The sequence below is a fragment of the Clinocottus analis genome, unplaced genomic scaffold, assembly GCF_023055335.1.
Source record: "Clinocottus analis isolate CAN_PGR_092001 unplaced genomic scaffold, fCliAna1.0.p SCAF_1, whole genome shotgun sequence".
Lineage (NCBI taxonomy): Eukaryota > Metazoa > Chordata > Actinopteri > Perciformes > Cottidae > Clinocottus > Clinocottus analis.
In genome coordinates this window covers 23,179,805-23,203,774 of record NW_027175820.1, presented here as the reverse complement: position 1 = coordinate 23,203,774, position 23,970 = coordinate 23,179,805, and the positions used below count along the sequence as shown (strand labels likewise).

Sequence of the window (23,970 nt, the reverse complement as noted above, 5' to 3'; positions counted from 1 at the left end):
GATGGTCTTTGTAAATATTGTTATATAGAGACAGACAATGCATATGCATACATTTTAGTTTTAGATGTACATTAGAGTTTTGAAAGATCATTTAAAAGACAATGTGCTGTAAATGGTGTGAACTATGTACATTTGTTTTACATTTGAAGGGTTTTACGCGCTCAAGGCTCTTTACGTCCCCTCGTGCGTCACCGATAGCATTGATCAAGTAAAACAAAAAAAACAAAAAGAAGTGGGCGAGGTCTTTATGAAGCTACTCATTTGTTAAAGTCTTACGCAAGAGACAAGGCCTCTTTCTTTTCTTTTTTTCTTCTTTTTTTTAAATCACGTGTGTCAGGGCGAACCACTGGAGCTGGACTGGAAGCAGTGACAGTGGAGGGGAGAAGGAGAAGAAGAGAAGAGAAGGAAAAAAGGTGCCATAGATTTGAAAACACTGCATTGCGCACATAACATCCTCCAAGTCTCCCTTTTTTTACACGGATATGAAAGTCCCGAGTGGGAGTTTCTTAAAATACTCAAAGACACAGAGCGACCTCGTGTGTCTCATCAATTAAGGATCACTTTAAATATGGTCTTTATGAACACGAGGCCTCATGCAGAACACACACACACACACACACACACACACACACACACACACACACACACACACACACACAGGAAATACAGTGAGTATTTCATTTTGACACTTTGCAGCAGCGTTCACATATTTTTTTAAAGGGGAATCGTTCAGGTCGTCTCTGATTGGTTGAGGCAACAACATGGACGCTCAGACCTGACAGTCCAATTATAGCCCCATTAGTTGCTTAGCAACCACGTTGTTTAGCTAGCTATGTTACAGGCGACAGTCAAACTAAACAGGCCTGTGGGTAAATTATATATATATATATATATATATATATATATATATATATATATATATATATATATATATATATATATATATATATATATATAAATTAAAAAACACCCATGGTGGAATGTCATTTTTGTAATAATATATTAGATTATTTAATTAGTGTTTTTTTTTAAATTTATTATCTAAAATAATATTTTTTATGCCACACCGCAGTAGAAGGCAGGTTAAATGCCTCACATTAAAACATACATTTTATACAATACAATAAAAAAAAATCTGTATATTGTTCACTATATTTACCACATGGGCCTGTGTTGTTGTTTTTTATAAACCAAGAGATCAACTTAAATAAAATGAATTTAAGATGATGATCTTTAATCCAAATCTGGGTGTTTCTCTGCATGCTCACTGAAACAAAGCGGCCAGCGCACTGGTCTGCTGTACTGGGAGCCCGTTGCGCGGAGTTCACGACAGCCGATGGGGGTTTGAGGCAGTCTCCCGATGGCTCTCAGCGGTGGTTACCCCGGGACACGCGCAGTGCAGTCTGGGCCGTCGGTTACCCGCGGGAGAATTAACCGCCGCCTGGAGTTTAATTACATTGTCAACAGAGAATAATTGTAATTGATTTCTGCTCGTCTCCAAGAGTCCTCTGAGCGCGCGCGCGCGCGCACACACACACACACACACACACACACACACACACACACACACACACACACACACACACACACACACACGCACACAGTTTAGATTCTCGTGTTTCATTGCAGGAAGCTACATGGTTTTGCAGAGCTTTGCTCACGTGCAGCTAAATAAAGATCACGTGACTGGTTCTTTGTACCGGAATGTCCAAATCAGTGGTTGTAAAACGTTGTTTCATAAAAAGGCTCTATGGTTTCTTGATTTTGGTTCCCATTTTTGGATTATTTTTTTGTGTTTAATGATGTGGGGACTGATCACAGAGTGAGCTGGCGCGGAGGGGTTTCTCCTCGCGCTCGTTATTTACACGCGCGCGCGTAATGAATTGATCACTCCCACTGTCTGTAGCCTGGCTGATAAGAAGCAGCATCCCTCTGAATAAGTGACTGCGCGCGAGGAGGTCACCCAGGGGCCCACTGCTCATCATCATCATCATCATCATCAGTCCTGGCTGATGGAGCCTCACACTTTAAGGTGTTTTTCTTTTTTTTAAAGAAATTCCTTAAAAGGTGTTTTTTCTTCTTTTTTAATTACAGACAACATGTTTCACCCCAAAGATCTTAAACAAATTCTGAAGAAAAGCCACAAAAAAGACATAAACACACAAAAATCAACTATTTAGACTTTTTATATGATCAATAATAAATATGAGAATAAACCTAGATGAAAATAGACACCATGATGAGCTCTAGTCTTTCATTAAGTGGCTCAGGATGGATGACAATGAACTTAAATAACTTAATTCTTAACAAAGGCAGCTTCTTAATTAAAAGCACTTTTAGAAGCTTCAAGCACCACAAAAAAAGAAATCAACAGTTTCAGCGTTTCTTATTCCAGAAGAGAAAAGGCTGTTCCTGTGAGAGTACGTCCTATTTGTTCTCATATATATCAGAGAGCACAGAGAAGCTGTGGACATACATCAGAGGAGGAAACTGTAAAATCACCAATATGACAGTCAGCCCCTCAATCTGCTCCTCCTCCTCCTCCTCCTCACATACCACTATCTCACAGTCCAGGATTCATCATCTCAGACAGGAGGAGGAAGAAAGAACGAAAAAAAAAAGTTTAATTGTAACCAGAGCTGCTTAATGAAGCCTGTAAAGAGGCTTCAGTCATCCCTTTTAAAGTTGGAAATTCATTTCGCATTGTCCCAGTAAACTCCTGGAAGATGGACGACGTCCCCGGTGAGATCTCACGCAGCTCAAAGTATGTAAGGAGGATTTGAAGGGACATTAAGAGAAATACTGGGCAAGGACACACAATCTCCTCAACGGAGCTTTTCTTTCTTTTGTTGGACTTTTGATCAGACGGGAGACGCGTGAGCGTAACGGTGCATGATGAACGAGGTCTGAACCTCGAGGTAAAGGTGTTTTATTAATGTTACATCGGAGCGAAGGTGCAATTAAAAGTGAAGGATTTTCAGACCTCTGGGTTACATATGTGGCTTATATACAAGCGAGGGTCAGAGAGGTGAGAGGTTGTCGTGTGCTGTGGGGATCCACAAAGGTAAATTTATGATTCGTGATATTGGGCAGTATAAAAGAAACTGACTTGGCTGCATTGTGACCTTGAAACAACCTTGAACATCTATAAACGCTCCTTTTCAGGAGTATGAATATTGAATTATGTTCACTTATGCTTCATTGAACACACTCACAAGGAGAACAGAGTTGAAATGTATTTGTTTTATTTGTATTACAAGGCACAGAAACAATCCTAAACATCAAAATCAAGTGTTTAACTTCCACCTGTTCCCGCTTTGAGAAGACAGGACTGGTCCATTAAAAAGTGGGCTCTGTTAGCTCTGTTTGTTATTGCAGGCTGTACGTCTGCTTCCTGTCTCCGAGGTCAAAGGTGACCCACAGCGAGCGAGGGTCTTTCCTGTTTTTCCGCACGGTGATCTTTCCCCGGAGCTCCTCCCCTGAAGAAAAGAGAAATACCAACATCAATGCACAGTTTCTTTTACAACGGAGCCGGGAGAGCCCGCCCTCCTCTGTGTGTGAGAGGTGAGAGGACGACAAATTAAATCTCTACTTCCGGCAAGAAATTGTCACGTCGGTGAGGTCAAAAGGTCAACTCTCTCGCCAAGGTTTCTCAAAAGACTTGGCGAACATCGATCGAACGTTCGAGTGCAAAGAAAAATGTGAAGACTTACTAGAAAAGCGCAGAGATGGACTCAAAAAGGTTGTTACAACGGCACGGACACACCAAAGAGTCACCAAAGAACTAGCGGCGACGGAGCCAGACTGCTGCGACAACTCTCCACACCAGCAGGTGGCGATATTCTGTGCTCCTCAATCTTTTACACCAGAAGACCTCCGACTGCTGTTACGATAAACACACATGTTCGCGTGTCCTCTGGGCTCAAGTCGCCTGCTCGCTTTTCCTCGCTTCCTTTTTCTCTTCTCACCCAGTGGGTTTGCTTAAACTGAAGAGCCAATCAGAGCGGCGGTCTCTCCCCGACGGGCTCCATCACCAATTGAACATGCTGAGTCGCACAAAAAAGCCACCAACAAGGAACGACGAGCGCCAACGGGAAAAAACAAGGGCCACAGATGCTGAACGCCGGCCTGACGGGAGAAAAAAACAACAACTATGAACTGACTGAGTATTTTATTCCATGTTACTGTACATATGCTATATAAAGACATCCAGTAGCTGTGTTTAAGTCTCAATATCAAACCACAATAAATGAGTATTTAAGGCTGCAATACCATGGACTCCCAAATAAACTAATAACTGTTTTTGTTCTTTTGTTTTTCTCTCCTTGCGCTGGCATGGATTGTTTCTGGACGTAGTTTTTCTTCACCTGAAGAGAAAGTAAATAAAACTGTTGTCCATTGGATTTCCGTCCGATAACCGACCCCGCGTGTATATCATGACCGTAACGCCTTCGCCTTTATATGGGACTATTAAAAAAAACACAAACAAGGCAGACGAGCTCCATCAGCGTTTTCCTGACAAAACAGCCAACGAATAACCGCTCGTCGCAGGACAAGAGATCCTCCCGACGCCCCGCGGCAGCTCAGAGAGCTCGGGCCTCTGCAGGAACTCACCGGCGCTTAAAGAAGTGATGAAGTGCGTGAAGGCAATGTGGTTTAATGTATGTTAATAAGTGAGATGGGGCGCGAGGAGCGCGTGCAGACGCGTGGAAATCTCCAGATGGCGGGCAAGAAAGAGAGAGAGGATGCGCGGCTCGAGTACGACCGGGAGGCCGGGACGAGGACGCCGAGGATTACGACGCGTAATCACTCTGATTAACTTCACGTTTGACTGCTGGAGGTAAATGAATGTTCACCCACACAGCAAACAAGCACACACACACACACGCACACACACACACTCTCTCATTGCTGGAGGTTAGAGGAGAGAAAATGCTGACCGTGGCGCTTTTCCCCCACCGAAGCGTTTTTTCGCCATCACCCGCTGTCACGTCTCACTCGTTACCATGCCAACGCCGCTGTCACCGTCAGTCTTTTTTGCTGCTGGCGCCGCTCCCGGGCGCCGCTCCACCGCCGCGGGCGCTTCGGACCCAAACCAGAGTGTAACAAAGGAGCGAGAGCTGAACACGACAGATCTTGGGGGCTGAATACAGCGGCGGGGCCGTCAGGGCCCGCTAAGCCTTCTATGTTTTATGATTTTATTGTTTTTCACAAATACACAACATCTATTGTAGTTATTTTTCCCTATTAGCTTCTTTTCTGTCTTGTCTGACAGCTGGTTACGTATAGCTCATCCAATCAGATTTCCCCTTTCGTTCCTCTACGCTCGAGTAGTGCGTTAAACAACAGGCTAACGGCCAGCTAGCTAGCGTTAATATCTGCTAGCATTATGGACGTTGTGATTCGTGACCATTCATGCGCTGTGATTGGTCAGTGAAGCTAGAATCTCAGGATTTACTGATGACCCCTTTCCCACAGAGGGTTATGTGCGTCTGGTGTGTGAAATGCTGTTTGTGTTACAGTTTTTTACATTACATTTGTCGTATTTAATCATAAACAAGCGAAAGCGGTGTTGTTGCTGCTCAACTCGCCCTCCCATTTTGTAGATACTCCAGGTACCCAAATGTATGTGCACAAGTGCTGAAAAAACTGTCTCAGCCTGATGGATTTCTGGATTTCTTGTAAACTGGCAAAACACGCTGGCAACTGAAGCTAAATGAGAGAAATGTTGCAATGCTAGCAAAAGACGACGGCCATAAGATGACTGTAAAAGATGCTGCGTGACCTCCACGACATAGAAAAGGTCACATGGGCACCGGTGATGTGGAAGATGCCCCCAAAAAAGCAGACACAAGGAGCCTCGACGTCGCACAGAGCTGGTCTGGGAACAGCAACAGAAGCTGGTGCTCATAGGACGTGGTAGGAAGTTAGTAAAAGGCTGATAAAAGGTTAAAAGAATAATTGCTTGACCTTTGAAAGAAAAAAGAAAAAGAGGTGTGGGACCAAAAGACGTCTATCCACAACGTGTCCCACGAACCCCTCGTGTTTCACATTAAGTATCGTCTGTTCAGACTCGGCTGTAATCAGTCAGACCAAACTCCCCGCGGAGGAGGAGGCTTCAGCAAACTGGCCACTCAGATGCCGGCGAGGAAGAGTTAACCATGTGTGGAAATGAGCCGGAGAACGGAGCCGGGCTTTTTTTTTTTCCGCCCGCGATGTCGTACATCAACATGCCAGCGTCGTTAGGCACTGCCCGACGCGGCCTCTCCCCCATGAAATTACACAGGAAATACACGGCTCGCATTAGTGGTTCATTTAAACTGCTGCCATCTACATTTGAAGCATTTGAACTGGCGTTCCTGCAGAGTGTGCAGCGAGGGCATGTGTGGACTGAGCTGAGCTACTTTAATGCTAACGCTCTTTATTCATTGGTAACTGATTTTCACAAGAAAACTAAAATTCTCTGATGTTTTCAACCTTTTAGAAATCGTGTGAAAATCCTCCCGCGGCCATTTTAAGTGTCAACATGCCTCATTCAGACAATCTGTTGGCTTAAAATATGTAATATTTTCATTTTTGAAATAAACAACAGTTTTTTTTGACTAAAACTCCTTCCTAACAGGCCAAGACTTTGTTTTATTGTGATTGTTGTTGCAGATTCTGATTCTTTAGGTCCTAATCTTTCCAAAAAGGTGTCTTATTGATCGCTCAAGGAGGCATTTTGGGGGAATCTGGCTTACATTATGCTGGATGTTGATACTTTTTTGCAGATATACATTTTTTTCTGAAGACTTTGCTGAACAAATACATACAATAAACACAAGTATTGGAATTAATTTGGGGTTCCTACGACAACTCAAACGCAGGGGTAAAAGAGGTCTGGAGCCAAAATTGGTTCCACAGTTAACGGGTTAACTTCAGGATTTTGCAAAAATGTCAGCCACATTTTTATATTCTTTTTTTTTTTTGTACCGGCTCGAGGACCTCCAGAGTCTAAAACGAGCGGCGGATGGAGGTGAGCCGGGCAGGACAGGTGAGGGACAGGTAAGGGAGAGCAGGAGATCTAGAACAGCTCCAACGCCACTCGGGACGGAGGCGGAGACTCGTGAAAGTGGGTGGGAACAAAAAACAAAAAAAACACCCCCTTCTGTCCAATGAGAGTCCTGATAGGAGCAAACACCCCTTGTGTGGGGGGTAACCAGGCCAGAGCCTGGCCTGGAGGATCATGGGACATTTCTTGCAAATAATAACACAAAATAAAAACAAGTGACCTCCTTTCTCTGGGTACATTAAGGAGGTAACGCCGTGGACCCCTCCTCTTCAATACTCGAGCTACACAAACACACCGGAGCGTGACAAATGATTCGCTGTTTAATTTATTACGCTGCCAGCCGCGAGGATTCGTGGGGATGTTTTGTTCCGGCCTGCTGCGTGCGAGCCTTCTCTCTCTCCTCTCTCTCTCTCTCTCTCTCTCTCTCTCTCTCTGTCTTTCCTGCCGGCGCCGCCCACAGAAGCGCAGCCTCCGAGTTAATTACTGCTGCACACACTCGTACAAAACACACATCAAATGGGATTGGCTCTCTCGCCGTGATGAATCACCACGGACACAGTCGGTATTAAAAGCAACCGCTGGATGTTTATGCCCCGACCCCTCGCTGCAGCCGATCACAGCCCAATGTGCTTCTCAGTCAACACCCAGGAGGAGAGGCCACTGTGTGTGTGTGTGTGTGTGTGTGTGTGTAAGAGTGAATGAAAGAGTTTTGTGATCTTCAAGGTGACTTTAGGAAGTTTTCTCTTCCAGCCGGAGGGGAGTTTAGTATAGAAGCATTCAAGTACTCTTGTGAATTTGAGTGTGTGAAGGAACAGTGTGTGTGTGTGTGTGTGTGTGTGTGTGTGTGTGTGGTATAAAGTACACCATAGGAGTCTAGCAGGCAGCCGGAATGCTGTTAAAAACTCAATTTCTGTTTTACGGCCCCTGGAGGAGGCTGGGGACCGTCAGGGTGCCGGGGTGGAGCGAGCTCATCAATAACACGCCGCTCACTCCCTCAACTCGCCCTCTTCTTCCTCCTCCTCCGTTTTGTTCTTCGTATAAACTTGTCCTCCTCGCACGTGGCGGCGCGGCGGCCCACGTAGGAAGCACACGGGCCGAGCGGGGCTCTTTACAGACTTCGACGTCGGTTTTAAGCCGAGAGCTTCGGCGTTGTGTGCCGCCGCCGCCGCCGCCTCGTGTCTCTCGGCTAATGCTGCGATTTGTCACTGCGCCCTCGAGTAACCCCGAGAGCCCGGACGCTCTGCTGGCTGCAGGAGGAGGCGCACAGTTCACAAAGACAGAGAGCGACAGAGAGCGTAAGGGAGTGGAGGGAGAAATCTGTTTTAAATTGTGTGTACGTGGTGCACAAGTTTGCAGCACTGTCTCCTACACATTACATTAGGAAGGCAGTGGGGGTAGAGAGAGAGAGAGAGAGAGAGAGAGGGTGAGAATGTAACAAAATCATTTTTCTTTGGCTCAAAATATTCTTTTTTACGTAATTTAGGTTACAAACAGACACATAAATAAGTCTACGTTCACGTTAAGTTTCACGCAAACGGCGGCGTCTGGGGGTGAAAGTCATGTGATCATTCAACCCGCCCACCCATCTTTAACCCCGCCTCCTCCGCTGACCACGAGGGTGAACATATGTGTCATGATTTGTAGTTTCCTGTTTTATTTTGTAGTCTTGTGTCCTCTGTGTCTCTGCACTTCCTGCCCTGGTGATTGTCTGTCCACCTGGTCCTTGATTGTGGATTGTCTGCACCTGTGCTGCCCTCGTTGTGTCCACCTGTGTCTCGTTACCTCATCTTGTATTTAAACCGTTTGTCTCCTTGTCGGTTCGTACTGTGTAACGCATCCTGTGTGGTCCTGTCCCTTGGGTGGTTTTTTTTACTTCCGGTCTGTGGGAATCTGGTCTGTTTTTGAGAACCCTTTTCCTTTTTTTTTGTTGGAATTAAATATTCTTTGAACTGTTCTCAGGCGTTCGGGTCCTACTTCCTCCATCTCTCGACAGTATTTGCGATGCTGTTAAAGTATGAAAAGACCAAAAAATCTATGCAAGACGTACCATGTTTTGTTTTTTTTACACTGCAGAAACAGGAAATTATTTCACGATGAGTTGAAACGCAAAGTGAGTTTTAAGGGTCGTGGGGGTCATCAAAATCTTCAACTGTGTTCCTCTGCTCCGCGTTGGGACTGTAAAGGCCACAGCATACGTTCCACGTCCATCAGGCCCTTCAGTGGCCCCTCGAGCCCCGCACATCTGCGTTCATTAGGTTTCTCCGCTCTGCTGCGAGTGACACGGGGGAGCGCGAGCCTGACGCGCCGCGCCGGAGATAACCAAACGCCACGCGCGTCTACTTCTGTCCCGCGTTAGCGTTCTGTCGTCGTCAGCTCTCGCGCTCGGCTGCGTTTTATCTGACCCCGATGGAGCGCGGCGATAAGCGGTTTTGAGTGCCGTCAGAAGGTTTTGGGCTGTTTTCTTATCATCACCGGCTTGAGCGTGGCTCGGGGGAGGGGAGGGGAGGGCCCCGCCGGACATCGAGCGGCGCCGCAGGTCGTTTATTACAGCACGCTCCACACATCCAATATCTGGTCAGCGAGTGGACGGCCGCTGCCCGGGCTCATCCGTCCCCACATCAGCGGACGCATCTGCGATTCCCATTATGATAACGGCCTCGAGCGAACAGCAGCAACGCACACAGACTCTCTCACGGCGTGTGGACTGATGTAACAGAGAAGGTGGTCATTATACACGGTTGCTGATTCAGTACCGCAGGACCAATAGCAATGGAGTTTTGTTCGGTTTCTAGTTTATCAAAGCTTTGACCTTTTTCTGATCTAAAAATCTGTCAGACTGGTGCTTCCTGGGTCCAATGCTCCAGCACGGTGATGCACTTATGAGATGGTGTCGAAGCTGAAAAGTCAGGACTAGATGCTGATGTGACTTTTTCACGTTGCCTTCCTATTAAAGACTCTCTGAGCAACTTCTGCTAAACAGCAACAGTACATGCTTAAAGCATAGCAGTAGCACAAGTTGAGAGGACTTAGTGATGTCCATTAAATAGTTTTATCCATCTAACAAAGGCATCCTAGACATGTCAAACAAGTTTCATGCTTCTTGCGGACGCCGTGGACGGTGACGATATTGCGCAATCACAAGACTAAAGAAGAGTCTTTTGTTTTTTTCTCCGTAATCAGCATTGAACAACTAGATATTTGCCCTTAATGAGCGTGGCGTGTTTGATGGTGTGGCAGCAAAACCTTTCAGTGTATATAATTAAGAAAAGGTGTTTTTTTTATTTTTATTCCTAATGGGAAGTGGAATATATTATTTTAGTGGTAAGACGAGAAGTGTGCAATTCCTTGCATTAAACGTGCTCTTTAACATCGTTTAAAGATGATGTCCACTGTGTTAGACATCGGCTGGTGATTTTACATGCTGTACTTTATCAGATACTTCACTAAGTATGTCCATATGACAAAGTTTTTGAGATATTTTCTTGTTCCAAGTTGATATTTTGTTAAGAAAGTGAAAGTTTACTAAAGCGTTCACGGCCGGTTGAATACATTCTCTCCACAGACCAACAACAGAATTGACGGATGCTCCGTCGTGTTTGCTGGAGTTTGAACCTGCAGACTTCAAAAGAACATCCACACCGAATACTTGAAATCTGCTGACGCGCCGCTTCTCCTAAAGGTCCACTGGTCAGTTACAAAGCGCCGCCCTTGTAGCGCGGCACGACAACCGGGGCTATCAGATGAAGTTTTACACGCCGCCTCTCGATGGCCGCGTGTGATTTGTTTTGATCCCTCGCTGTCTCCGCGGGTGACAGATAACGGCGGTGTCAACCAGCCCGACTACATCTCCACCGCAGACAGATTACCTGCCGCGGCTCGCTGCGACGCCGCCACAGAGGCAAATAAAAACCATGAGAGAGAAAATAGACCCGAACGACGCAAAAACCTGGAATTACAAGACGGAAACTTAACCAGTCGTGTAAACGCTTTCGCTACGTCAGAGCTGAAGTAGAAAACCTCACGGTACACTGTAGCTGTGTGTGTGTGTGTGTGTGTGTGTGTCTCACTGACCTGCTTGGACAGAGACAGGCCTCTCCAGGAGGAAGACTGTCTGTTTCCAGTGCGTCTTTGTGGCCAGAGGACCCGTGGAGAACATCACCTGATAATACGTGGAGAGAGAAAACGAGCATAAGCATCACAAACCGATGCTCCTTACAAGGAAAAGCTAAACAACTTTTAGATGTTTCTTTCGTGAAAATCTATCATTTTTTTAATAAAACACAAAAGCAATGGGCCTTAATTTGAGCCTAAATGGGAAACCAAGCTATTCACATGCTCGTTACTTAATGCGAGTCCTTGCGCTTTAGTTATGGAAAAGAGCAATCAATAAATCTGGAAGGAGTCAAAACACAAGTGTCACAATCTCAAAAACACACAAAAAAACCTACTAGAGGTTTCTGTAAGAGTCTTGTTTGGATTCAAATAAAGCTGCACAATAACTTCTCCTTCTTTGAGTCTCAGGTACGAATAGGAAGTGGGATCACGAGGCGTGTCCACGCTGCTCACAGAGCTTGGCAATCGGCTGTTCCAACTGGCCGGCTCTGCTGGTTAAGTGCTTATATCAGCAGTCGGCTAGGACGCCCGTCGATTGCCGGCGAACGCCTCGGGGAGGAGGAACACGCCAAAGCGTGAACATAATTGAGTTTCCGTTAAATGGCTCGGCCGTTGCCGCCGCCGCTTACCTTGTTGCCGCAGCCTTTGTCGAAGAAAATGTCAAAGTAGCCGACAATTGCCTGCAATGAAATATGAGGGGCGTGTTAGAATGTGACAGAGCGATAAACCCCGACGTTTGTTTGACTACGCTGCAACTCTTTGACATGGCGGTGCCGAGAGAGGCTGCGTAAAGTCTCCGGGGTTTTTAATGAGTAAAAATAATGAATGAGTTTGAGGAACAAGGCAGTAAAAACCACACTGGGAACACAATTTACTGTTCAAGTAGTTACAGATATCTTCACAGTACTTAGCTAGGACACACATTTAGAGGAGTTTGCTTGACATGCGTAACATGTCATTGTGTATGTGTGTGTGGTTTGGGAACTGTATGGGCTCCTCTGTTACAGCGAGTGTGTATTGATACGACCTCTGTCCTTCCCCTCAAACCCAAGTGGGCTTCTCCTTGAGGCTGAGTCAACAACAACCTCATCTGGGAGACTTGTCATCGGACAAAAGAAGAAAAAAAATAATAATGTGGTTGCCTCCAACGATGCGGAGGCAATTTTTTGCTGACGATAAAAAAAAAAAAGAATTCCGGCTTGTTACTTAAAATTAGCAACGGCGGCTATTTCGGTGACAGCAAAGTGAAAACACTCGGCACAGAGGAGGAATGGGTACACGACAATAAATACTAATGTGTGTGTTTTGTTTTTGTCCAAATGAACGAGAAGGTGTGTGTTCATCTGAATAACGCCCACTAAGGGAAAAGGAAATTAGACAACTGACAAATCTGTGCTCCCAGGGAATCCATTGTTATGTAGATAGCAGTTTGGCAAGCCAACGAAGAACTTCTAATTCACAAAATGCCTGCATGTTAATGTAGTCTTTTTAATAAAAAAAAAAACCATTTGCTGATTTACAGAGAGCTATACACACAACTAAGTAAACACCAATTCACACATTGACAACAAACTAAAGGGAGAGTCCAGAGTGCCTGTAGGTGACCGCTGTCAGATATGTGAGGTAAAAACCACCCCCAGGCTTGTTTTCCTCCCATTTCTCTCCCCCCACCGGAGGAAGAGAGAGGCAGTCTATCAATCTCAGGAGCACACTTGTAGTGGCAATGATGCAGAACTAATAGCTTTTAATCCTGACGCAGCTGACAACTTGGAGGCCAGCTCTCTGAGACAAAGAAGAGCCGAATCAATGGAAGAGGGGGGCGAGAGAGAGAGAGAGAGAGAGAGAGAGAGAGAGAGAGAGAGAGAGAGAGAGAGAGAGAAACAGGAGGAAAGAAGGGCAGTCGAGACAGGAAAACAGACATGGGGAAAGCATACAGGACATAGCAGCAGGAAAAGGCAACGTGGCTGTAATATAATATAAATCTGGGGGAACGGTTTACTGACTTTTTTTTTTTTTAAACATCTGTTCACACTTCTGTAAAAGCCTCCCAAATTGTATTTAAATCACTTCTATAAAAAAAAACAGCCTAAGAGCAATCATTTTTTTCATAATGCATCTACACACAGCGCACACATGCAGACACACACATGTGGACACACACGTGGACACACGCATGCAGAAACATACATTCAGAAACATGCATGCAGGCACACACATGCAGGAACATACATTCAGACACACACACATGCAAACACACGCGTGCAAACACACGCATGCAGAAACACGTTTGCAGACACATGCATGCAGACACACGCATGCAGACACACGCATGCAGACGCACGCATGCAGACGCACGCATGCAGACGCACGCATGCAGACGCACGCATGCAGACGCACGCATGCAGGAACATACATTCTCACACACACACATGCAAACACACGCATTCAGAAACATGGATGCAGACACACACATGCAGGAACATACATTCGCACACACACATGCAAACACATGCATGCAAACACACGCATGCAGAAACACGTATGCAGACACACGCATGCAGACACACGCATGCAGACACACGCATGCAGGAACATACATTCTCACACACACACATGCAAACACACGCATTCAGAAACATGGATGCAGACACACACATGCAGACTGAGATTATCCGAAGCCGTGTCCAACACACCCCGACACACAGAGGCTTCAATCAACCTTTATCGACTCAGACAGGCGGGGGGCGGAACGCGAGCTCGCAAACCAAACCGCCAAGAAAAGAGCCCGAAGTGGATAAAAGAGCATGTCAACCGCAATGCAATTATGGCTTCTAATGAACGCCAAGGAGACGTTCGGTACCGAGGTAATTAGGAAATTAGTCGTAATTACTCGTCAGGCGGAGCTGGAGTCACCCCTCCTCGCCGGGGAGGCAGAGATCATCCTCAACGCGCCTCGCCGATGACAACGCCTCGTAAGCGAGATTGATTGTCACTTTGCCGTTTGTGCAACTTTCACACAGCAGCGATACGGGCAATTTATAATGTGTGCCACGGAGTGAAACTTGCAAATACAAAGAACAAAAAAACAAAACAGGAGAAGCTCGTTGCCTCGTTTCTCCATTAAAATCACATTTTGAAAAAAAAGAAGAAGTATAAAACACTAAAGATGTGGAAGTGTAAGCAATAAGCAATAAATACTTTGATGACTCACATATGACTGTACGGAGCCGATAGCTGATCACCGGCTTTTAATGCTCTCTGGTTTAAACGGGGCCGAAAGAAAGAGAGTTCCTCAAACTTCTTGGAGCCTTTTGAAAGAACTTAATGATGGCTTTAAGACACAAACTTTCAAAATTTCACTCCAGATGGGACCTATAAACCGTCCTTCAACAGCAGAAGGGGGTTCAGCTGCAGCTATCTTCACTTGGTACTATTTCAAAACACCTTCAAAAAGGTATAATATGTTCTGTATTTTGTTTCTGACTTTTGCTCTCTTTTAGCTCCATCTCTCAAACATTGATTGATACGCGGCCTTTGACCCATCAATGCCTATTGAGTTGAAGTGACCAACGTGTAAGAAAATGTTTTTAGTCTCTCTACACTCATCAAGCAGAGCAACATTCAGTCATGTTCATGTCCACCTTTTGAAAACCCAATTTTTTTTTTCATGAAACAAATGTAAATTATTGGTAAGTGCTAATTTGCTAACCTAGTCTGCTGTTTGGTGCACAGTGCACATCAGAGGTTGTTTGCTAAAAACAGCACCCTGTTTGATGAAACTGAACAGTAAATGTGCCGTGTCAGCAAAACAATGAGCTAAAAAAGGCTAAAAATGTCAGAGTTGGTGATCACGTTCTGCAGCTCCAGCCAGTGCTGTCATTTCATTTTTCTGACGCTTTTAAGCGACTTACATGTTGCTCTATACACCGTAGACACAGCAACGGGGAGTAAATAGGGGTTAAGTGTCTTGCTCAAGAACACAACGACATGGACTAGTGGAGCTGGGGCTCGAACCACCGACCCTCCGATTGAAAGACGGGATTGGTCTTGGTCTCGAGACCGTTCTGAAGACTAAAAGGCACTTTTTTCGAAGGCCTCGTCTCATACAAAGAGGTTTTTATCTCAAGACCACGACAAATTGACTTGATGCATTTCTTGACATCCTCACTGTGATTGCTCACAGGAGACATTTCTCACTGCACACTTATACACAGACAGCCATAAATATATGTAGCAATAAGAGAGGTGAAAGGTATTTTATGTGGGTGATTTATGGGAATTTGGATCTTTTAAGATATATAGTTTGCACTTTCCTCATGTTATTGTAATGTTCTTGACTCAATCTGGCCCTGAGTTGGCCTTGGCCTTGGTTTGGAGACACTCTGGCCTTCATCAGGACTTGGACTTGGTTCGGGGAAGACTACAACACTGCTGTGAGCAACGGCTTTCACATTACACAACGACATTTGACTTAAAACCCCCAAAAACATGAACACGGTTCTGGTTGTCGTCTTGACGCTTGAATGATCAGAAACTTTAAATTCAAACGCGCGCACCCTCTCAGCCTTACATTCAAAAAAGAAATGTTCCATTAATAAAGGATCATTTAAACCATAACCCCGTTACTAAATTGTATTGTGAGAATTCTCTGCAATCCCCCAGAAAGATTAAGGCGTCCGATTCCCAGCAGATGATGGACGAAAGAGAGGAAGGGAGGCGTAAAGAGGCGAGAGAGACAAACAACGAGTCCAAGAAGGAGAAGAGAGGTAAACTTAAAACACACACAGCACACACGACGAATCAGAACGAACGCTTTTCATTTTCATCAGCGTTTAGCCTCGGGCCGCCGCTCTGTCTGCGATAAGTGATGACAGTGGGCTTCCTGACGGAGGCCGGCTCTGCAACACTGCAGCTCTCCGGCCCCCATTCTCTGAGAAGAGCGGGGACGGGGGGGGGGGATTAATAATTATCATCATGGATAACACCAACAGGGGAGCAATTCATCATCGCTCCCCTTTCGCCCGGCTGTGTGTCAGCAGCGAGCTGCGTGGCCCGGCCAGATACTATTATACGACGTAGGGGTGTGTAAGGGGGGGGCTAAGGGGAGAGAAAGGAGGGAAGGGGGGGAGGGAGAGGAGAGGGCTAATGCGCTTTTGATGGGGTTTATCCAGGCGTGGAGGCTTCCAGCACGACCACCTCACGGGCGGGCTGGTGTGAACTCCCCCCTTCCTCACCCTCCCCATCTCTCCTCTCAGCCTCCCCACCCGACTGCTGCCACTCCAGGGAGGTGGAGCACGAGTCGGACACGGCCGCAGCGCAACTCCACTCGGCGCTCCTCGCGAAAAAACAACTGAACTGTGACAGACGCTCCGGATTCACGCCGACTGCCGTCAGCTGAGCCGTGTTCGCGTTATCTCGAGGAACAAAAAGCAATGGACACGCTGGGTCGTTTTGGTTTCCCCCCATTTTATGACAAATGGTCATATTAACTTTTTCTGTTCGAGAGATTTGGGAAAAACAAACTGGGCACATTTCCTTTCAATTCATCTTTCAAACTGGTTTAGTGGACAGTTAAGTTACTTCACCACCAACCACATGCCAGATAGAAAACTAGGAGGCGGAGTTGCAGTGAAAGAGTCGCCATAGATTCAAATCAGGATTAATCCCGCAGAACCAGAAACCCGGCATTGACATTACCCACAATGCAATTTAACCGCGGACAGCCTGGTAGCACCTTTACGAATGTTACCAAGGAAAAAATAACTCCAAACAAATCCACAGCACCATCAAATATATTCCAGCTAGTACATATTTTTACCCAAAGCTTGTAAACCAACTGAAGCGCAAAATCAGCGCATTTTCTCCTTTAACTTCAAGGACGTGGACATAAATCAGAATGTAGAACATTTGTTGATCGCCGACTAGAAACAGCCTGCCAAAACCTGTTCTTATTGGCAGTCGGATGATCAGCGAACTCTGAATGTCCGTACTGTTGAGAGTTAAAGAGTGGTGTTTTTGCCATTAACATTCCCTTCTTAATGTGCTGAAAATCATCCTTGAATTTGACGAGTGTCTGCCCCGACTCTCCAGAAGGCCACCATCTCACCCCCCCTCTCTCCACACACACACACACAACATTTAAATGTGATGGAAAGCAGGTTAGAGATGGATTACAGGGACTTATTCCTGTGAAGCACTACAGTAGCGACATCAGCAGCAGTGAGACAGCAGCGTTAAAATTAATTACAGACAGAAACTTATTCTCTCCTGCAGCACCTTCAGCATACATAATGTCCTGCCTTAACGCAGGGACGATTCTACAGTTCAGGTGAATGGATAATGCCGCCGTGGGGATTAAAAAGAAGAAAGAAAAAGAGGCATAGATGGGTATAGATGCCCTGAGAGAATTTTAGATCCAAGTTTTAACACAAGTTTCAGTACATACATATGGTGTAGCAGGAAACACGTATTGCAAAAGCAGACACGATGTATACGTGTGATGTGAAAAAAGGAGGCGAGGAAAGGAAGAAGAAAGAAAAAAATAGAAAGCAGATTTGTCTTGTGTGTGTGAGAACGGCGCAGACGCGTGGGGTTGTGCTGTTCATTTAATGCAAGGTTAGGCAGGCCGAGCTGATGAATGGACTGTCGACGGGAGAACAAAAGCAGGCGCTCCATCACAGGACGGGGAGGCGCAGCAGCTCTCCCTCACCGATCCGCCGGAGCGCTGGTCCAGGAGCGGTTTACCCTTCACACATCCTAACCCTCAACTGCTACAGAGCGGCTGCAGCCGATACCCACTACAGATCGGTATCCTTTACGGTGGCCCCCACCGCTAACTCCTGCAGGTCAATAACCCATCTGTAAAACCCTGGGACGGGAGCAGGCTGGACGCAGGAGGCCTCTGTACGACGCGTACGAGCGATACTCTCAAGGAATACGCGCATTATGAAAAGCCAGAGGCTCCTGGATAAAACGAGTGTATAATAACTCACATACCTGACGTGCAAAGACACATATGGTGTGTGTGTGTGTATGCTCCTGCACAATAACTGAGGATGAATGGAAGAAAGAGTGGTTGTGGTTGTGCGCCTCTCCACCAAAAAAACAAAATAAAACAAACAATAAAATCACACCGCCGAAGGATGCGATCCCATCATCTGTTCTGCTGCAGGACGCCGAACATGACTGGACTCACACCCCGAGATATATATGAACTGGATGTTTTCAATTACAGGGCACAAAAGGGACAGGAAAAATGAGAGGATGTTTACAAATCCCATTAAATTCACCGGCCTTACCCTGTGAGCGCGGGCCAGATAATAACCACCTATTGATTGTCCATTAAAGCAATACGCCAGACAGTGCGGGGACACTGCAGCACAACACAAAGCTGCTCCCCCGCACAACGGGCTTTTTCTACAGACGGATCACTTCTCACAGAGCCAGAGTGCCAGAGCCCGCAGTGGAGTGAGGCTGCGCTGCAGTCGGCTGGTACTACGGAGTAGAAATGTGAGTCGGGCGCGAGAAGACGATCGAGGCGGTGGGGGGTGGGTTGTAGTTATGGTGGCTGCTAAAGCGCCTCACCAAATAAACTCATAAAGCATTGTCCATGCTTTGGTGCCGGTAGCTGGCCGCCCTCCTTCCCCCACTGAGGACACACGTTTCAATTTAGCGTCGCGGTCGTCGGTCAAATTGACCGACACGCCGCGACTCAAAGGTCGAGCGTGTCTCACTGATTTTTGTCTTTGGGTTCATTCACTGCATTTGGTTCCGTGATGAAAGAACGTGTCCACTGGTTTAGAACCGGACCATGCGTATACTACTCATTATCTGCATAATTTCTGTCACATTCATGTAATGTGCTTTCACTCTGTTACGTTGCTCATTCTGGTCACATGACATCTATTGCTTCTGTCCATCCGGGCAGAGGGATCCTCCTCTGCTGCTCTATGAAGGTTTCTCCCCTTTTTTACTTGTAAAAAGGGTTTGACTACCTTTATTTGGGGAGTTTTTCCTGATCCGATGTGAGGTCCTGGGACAGGGATGTCATGTATACAGATTGTAAAGCGAATCTTGTATTTGTGATTTTGGGCTCTACAAAATAAACTGAAATTGAAAAGAGTTTTTCGGAGAGAGATGCATGAATGGGGATGTTGTCGGTTAACAGGGCTGGATTATTTTTGATATTTCTTATTAGGACAAGGCTGAATGAAGCATGAAGCATGAAGTAGTTCAGCTTTGGATCATAAGACCGGGACGTAAAACTTAAATTACATTTGCCTTCTATGTTCAGGTACATACATGGAACTTGACATTTAACCCATCATATTTATATCACCGACATTCAGGAGCAGTGGGCAGTAAAACTTCAGGGTTCGCTGTCTCGCTCCAGGACACATTGCCATGCAGTGGACGATGGGAGCCGGGAATCAAACTGCCACCCTTGAGATTAAAAGGACGGCCTTCTTGACCGCCCCGACGGGGAACATACAGCAAAAGGCAAACTTTGTTTTATAAACACTGCGACTAGTTGGGGCTCTGACATGAGCGGCAGCCTGCGATCATGTGAGCGAGTGTGTTTGAGAGAATGACGGAGCAAACAGGCTGTGAACATCCACCATGTTGTATGACATGTAATTCAAAGTCGCATTAAGCCTCGCCGCCTTGATTCAATCTGAAACTCTATTAAATATCACACTGACAGACAGCCTCTTAAATACAGGAACACAATCCATCAACGCGAGCTGACTGATGTCTCCGCTGGTTGTACTGCCTTGTTCCTTTCACACCGCCTCTCTGATAAATGGTAGCAGGTGGGCAAATGTTGGTTTCAGGTCATTTTTTCGTGTAGCCCTTACAAAAAACAAAAAAAATCCAGTGTGTTAGATTTTGAATCGTACACACTGGATCTTTAAAGTTTAACATTTGGACTGAATTTAAAAATCGGGATCAAATTTGCCCGAGTGAAGACAAAAATGATCCTGTGAGTGTTTCTTTAAAAAGCATTTTGCGTTTTGCGTTATTATCAATTTAAGATCCATTTTCATCAACTTTACAATTTGACAAATGGCATCATGGACGTCTAAGTGTGAGACATGGCAGTGTCTATGTGTGTGTGTGTGTGTGTGTGCGCATGAGTGTGTGTGTGTACTTACTGTGCAGTCTGTGGTGTTTGTTATCTTTAGGCTGAAATCTGACGCAAACTCCAGCTCAGATAGACACACTCTGTTACAGTCGAACGTCTGGAGAAAGACAGAAATAAACACAACATATGATGCAAAACCTAATAACTAGGGATGACATCATCAACAATCAACAGAATAAAAGCTTGCAGGTAATCAATGCAACCCATCAATTTTTTTTGCGATATTTCCACAATTTAAGAAACAGCTTGATGGAATTGCACTTTTCCCATCTGACTTAGCCACAGGCGTAAGAAAAGAAATGAAAAAAATAATGATCCACAGAAAGTTTCGTAAGAATTGGACCCAGCGTTTTGGACGAGTTGGAAAGTGTTTTTTACTAAATTCAAAATGGCGGAAAATCTTAAGTATCTTAAGGGTCCTCATCCATTTTTTGTAGAGAATTCCCACCCAGACATGTGTGCAACATTTTAAGTCAATCGGTTATAGTTGGCAAAAAAAAAAGCGTAGACTTTTACAACTAAAGGGGGCGCTGTAGAGACATTTTTCAAAAGTCGGATTAGTGCGGAAATTTAAAATAGTGTAGGTTTAGCCCGACCACCTCTTTTCCCTGCGCAACGAGTGTAAATAACGAGTGTAAATAACGAGTGCTCGGACCCTAATAATACAAAAAGATGGTTGCCACGTACTGGCAACGTATCCCTCAACTGAAAGCTACTGGTGGCAGAATACATACAGGTTTCTAAATCGTTAAAATGATGACTGAGAGAACATTAAACACGTTATATAAGCCAGGTTTGAAGCTATTTCCAATGGTTAATGCAAGTTAAACATTCTTCAAGTTGAACATTCCTATCTGTTCGCAAAGAGAGGAAAAAAAAGACAAAAACTCATCTATTTTGCGGGAATTTATAATTCCATTGGAGGGCTCTCAATTTTACGGAGTAGCAGCCAGCCTTAATGGAATGTTATTGGATCGTATCAACGGGCGGCAATAGATGAGAGTCCATGTAATTTCGGCAGCGGGGGCTGTCTATTTGTCACTGGAGGGGAGAAACTATCGATTAGAGGATTCAAATTCCATTATATCAAGTTCTCCCCTCATTCATCACATCCACAGATGGGTGGAGGACACATGCTACTTAGCAATCGGGCCAACCGGCGACGAAACACCCGAGAATTCTCACACAGAGAGAATCAGAAGGGGTATCTGTGCTCTTGTATGTTGGACTGTGTTTGTGTGTGTTGGTTTTATCTGTGTTACGTGTGCGCTCTCCCGTCAGTGAGAACCGCTCTATCCACAGGGGGCTGAGAGTAATGAAGTTTCCTTAAGAGGAACTTAAACAAGGATTAGACAGATCAATCACCCAGTGCTACAGCATCTCACGCACACACACACACACACACACACACACACACACACACACACACACACACACACACACACACACACACACACACACGCAGAGGACAAAAATCAAAAGATCCACTCTGAACAACAGAACAAAAGGACTCAAGATTTGTTTTAGATGTCTGAAAATCAAAAAACTAGATTAGTGTGAAAGACAGTTTGTCTTTTGAGCAGAAGTTATTATTATTATTATTTCCAACACCTGCAATCATCTTACGACCGCTAAAAAGGTTCCAGATCACCAAGTTTGGAACCAACACTCAACCAATATCTTCTTTTTTTTTAAAATAGAAAGAATAGAAATCTCAGACCTCAGCAGAACTGCTCTTCAGAGGGCTAAATAGAGGACAACTTCAGCATTACATTTTATTGTCAAAAATATCAGTACTATTATTGGCTCTCCGAAGCCACCACATTGCAGGTTGAATGTTGCATAACTTACCTGTATGACTGCAGGTTCAGAGATGAGCGTGTCTTCTTTCACCACCTCCACCATCGCCTCAGGCACCACAGCCTTCTTCATGCACGCCATGTTGAAGCCGTACACGTCATCCCAGAATGCAATGTGGTCTTGGTGCTTCTGTGCGTTTCCAACCGCAACCAGGCTGATGTTACAAAGGTCTGGATAGACTGCGGAGGAAAGTGGAGCGATTGGAGTCCGGGACTGATCATTAAAACACACACACATATACAAATAATAAGTATAAAGATCACAAGTCAGTTTCACATTCAGGGCCCGTTGTGAAAACATTACCAAATGTTCCCACATTACCTGAACAACACATCACTTGGGTGACTTCACGCTGCTCACATTACAAACATATTTATTTAAGAAATGTTTATCTTTGGTGCTTTGGTGTGCTAGCAGTGTGATGAAAAGGCCTCATTTCACCATTAAACGACCTCGTCGAGAGGATCAGGATAGAAGAGGAAATTGGAAAGTGGAGTCAGACACAGAGAGAGAGCAGGTGGAGACCACCTGCGACATGCAACAATAGCTCCTCTGGTGCTGCTCACTCTTGGCAGTGCCGTTAGCGCTGTTAGCCGGCCGGCAGCCAGAGGGAGGACCCTGGACACCGACCACCAAAAAGAGCCTCTGCCAAAAAAATTAATAAAATAAAAAAATCCACCACCAGTGGAGAGGCTTCGCTCGGAGCTGGTGGCAGTTGGATTTATGACCAGCCGCCTGGTTTGGAGTCTCTGTGTGTGGGTCATCGAGGCCAAATGCGGTCCTGGAGACACTTACTGCAACGGTAACTACACACAGAAACTGGTTTGAGTACTTTGTGTGTGTGTGTGTGTGTGTGTGTGTGTGTGTGTGTGTGTGTGTGTGTGTGTGTGTGTGTGTGTGCAGATGTTGTCTTCACAACCGTGCAAGATGCAGTCACGAAACTTTACGAATCAAAATGGGTGTGGTCCAATGCAAGGGCGCCGTTTTATGCACCCGGTCAGATTTGCCGTCATGGCAGCTGTGATCCCGTCACAAGAAGGCCTTTCATTTATTTCTGCACTTGGACTCCCTCTATTAGTCATTGAAGGGGTTTAAAACTATCACTTTTATTGCTAGTTCTCGAATTAACTGTTAACCGAGGTCTATTGACAACTCACTCAAAACCTGAATATTGCTTAAACCGCCTAAAAATATGCTATACATCCAAAAAGAAACACCAAACAAATGTATCACAGTCCATATTTCTGGAGGTTTGTTGCAGCAGGTTACACGATTGCAAAGGCCGCCTGGTCAGCAGAGAGTGAATCCCTTCGGGGGGGTTTTTGTGTTTTCCACGAAACCAAAGATCATTAATCACGGGCAAATTCTGCTCCCGTAAACTTCTACTCTCGGTGCTGAGACAAGCTTAATATCAACAAATTGACTGGCTTGAAAAAAACCATTCACCAAATTCAAATCGAGAACGCCTTAACATCTTGTGGGTGTGGAGCTTTGCGTCAATTTCCATGAGGCGGCCGTAATGACAGCATCCATCACGTGAACGCCAAACAGGCCCTGATGGCCGCTGTGTCCTAGTTTAATACTTCATACTTTACGCAAGATGGCGAAGATATGGACACCCCAAAATATCACCATCTGTGATTGTTAAAAGATTTAATTGTCTCGTGAGCACTGGGCTAACGTAATATCACAGCACTCCTTTAGGGTGCAGTGACTTGATGAATGCATCCAGTGCATTTCCAATGGGATGGTCAAGCCAGACAGGTGTGCATCTCCTTAACGCCACGAGCCTTTAAGTTGC

General features: G+C 45.4%; 1 protein-coding gene across 3 annotated transcripts in view; it reads right to left on the bottom strand.

Moving 5' to 3' along the window:
* Positions 1 to 3,228: 3,228 nt before the first annotated feature.
* The window catches only part of prmt3 (protein arginine methyltransferase 3), a 47,126-nt gene continuing 26,384 nt past the window's right edge, over positions 3,229 to 23,970 (bottom strand). For 2 of the 3 annotated variants that reach the window (XM_068573460.1, XM_068573470.1), the window contains exons 12-16: positions 22,161 to 22,348; positions 20,320 to 20,406; positions 11,794 to 11,844; positions 11,123 to 11,210; positions 3,229 to 3,479 (exon numbers count right to left, since the gene is read on the bottom strand). In XM_068573460.1, coding sequence (XP_068429561.1) covers positions 3,370 to 3,479; positions 11,123 to 11,210; positions 11,794 to 11,844; positions 20,320 to 20,406; positions 22,161 to 22,348 — 524 coding nt within the window. In that variant the 3' untranslated portion in view covers positions 3,229 to 3,369. Of the gene's footprint in view, positions 3,480 to 11,122; positions 11,211 to 11,793; positions 11,845 to 18,763; positions 20,018 to 20,319; positions 20,407 to 22,160; positions 22,349 to 23,970 lie in introns of those variants that run through there. The other variant, XM_068573479.1, reaches the window with a different exon arrangement.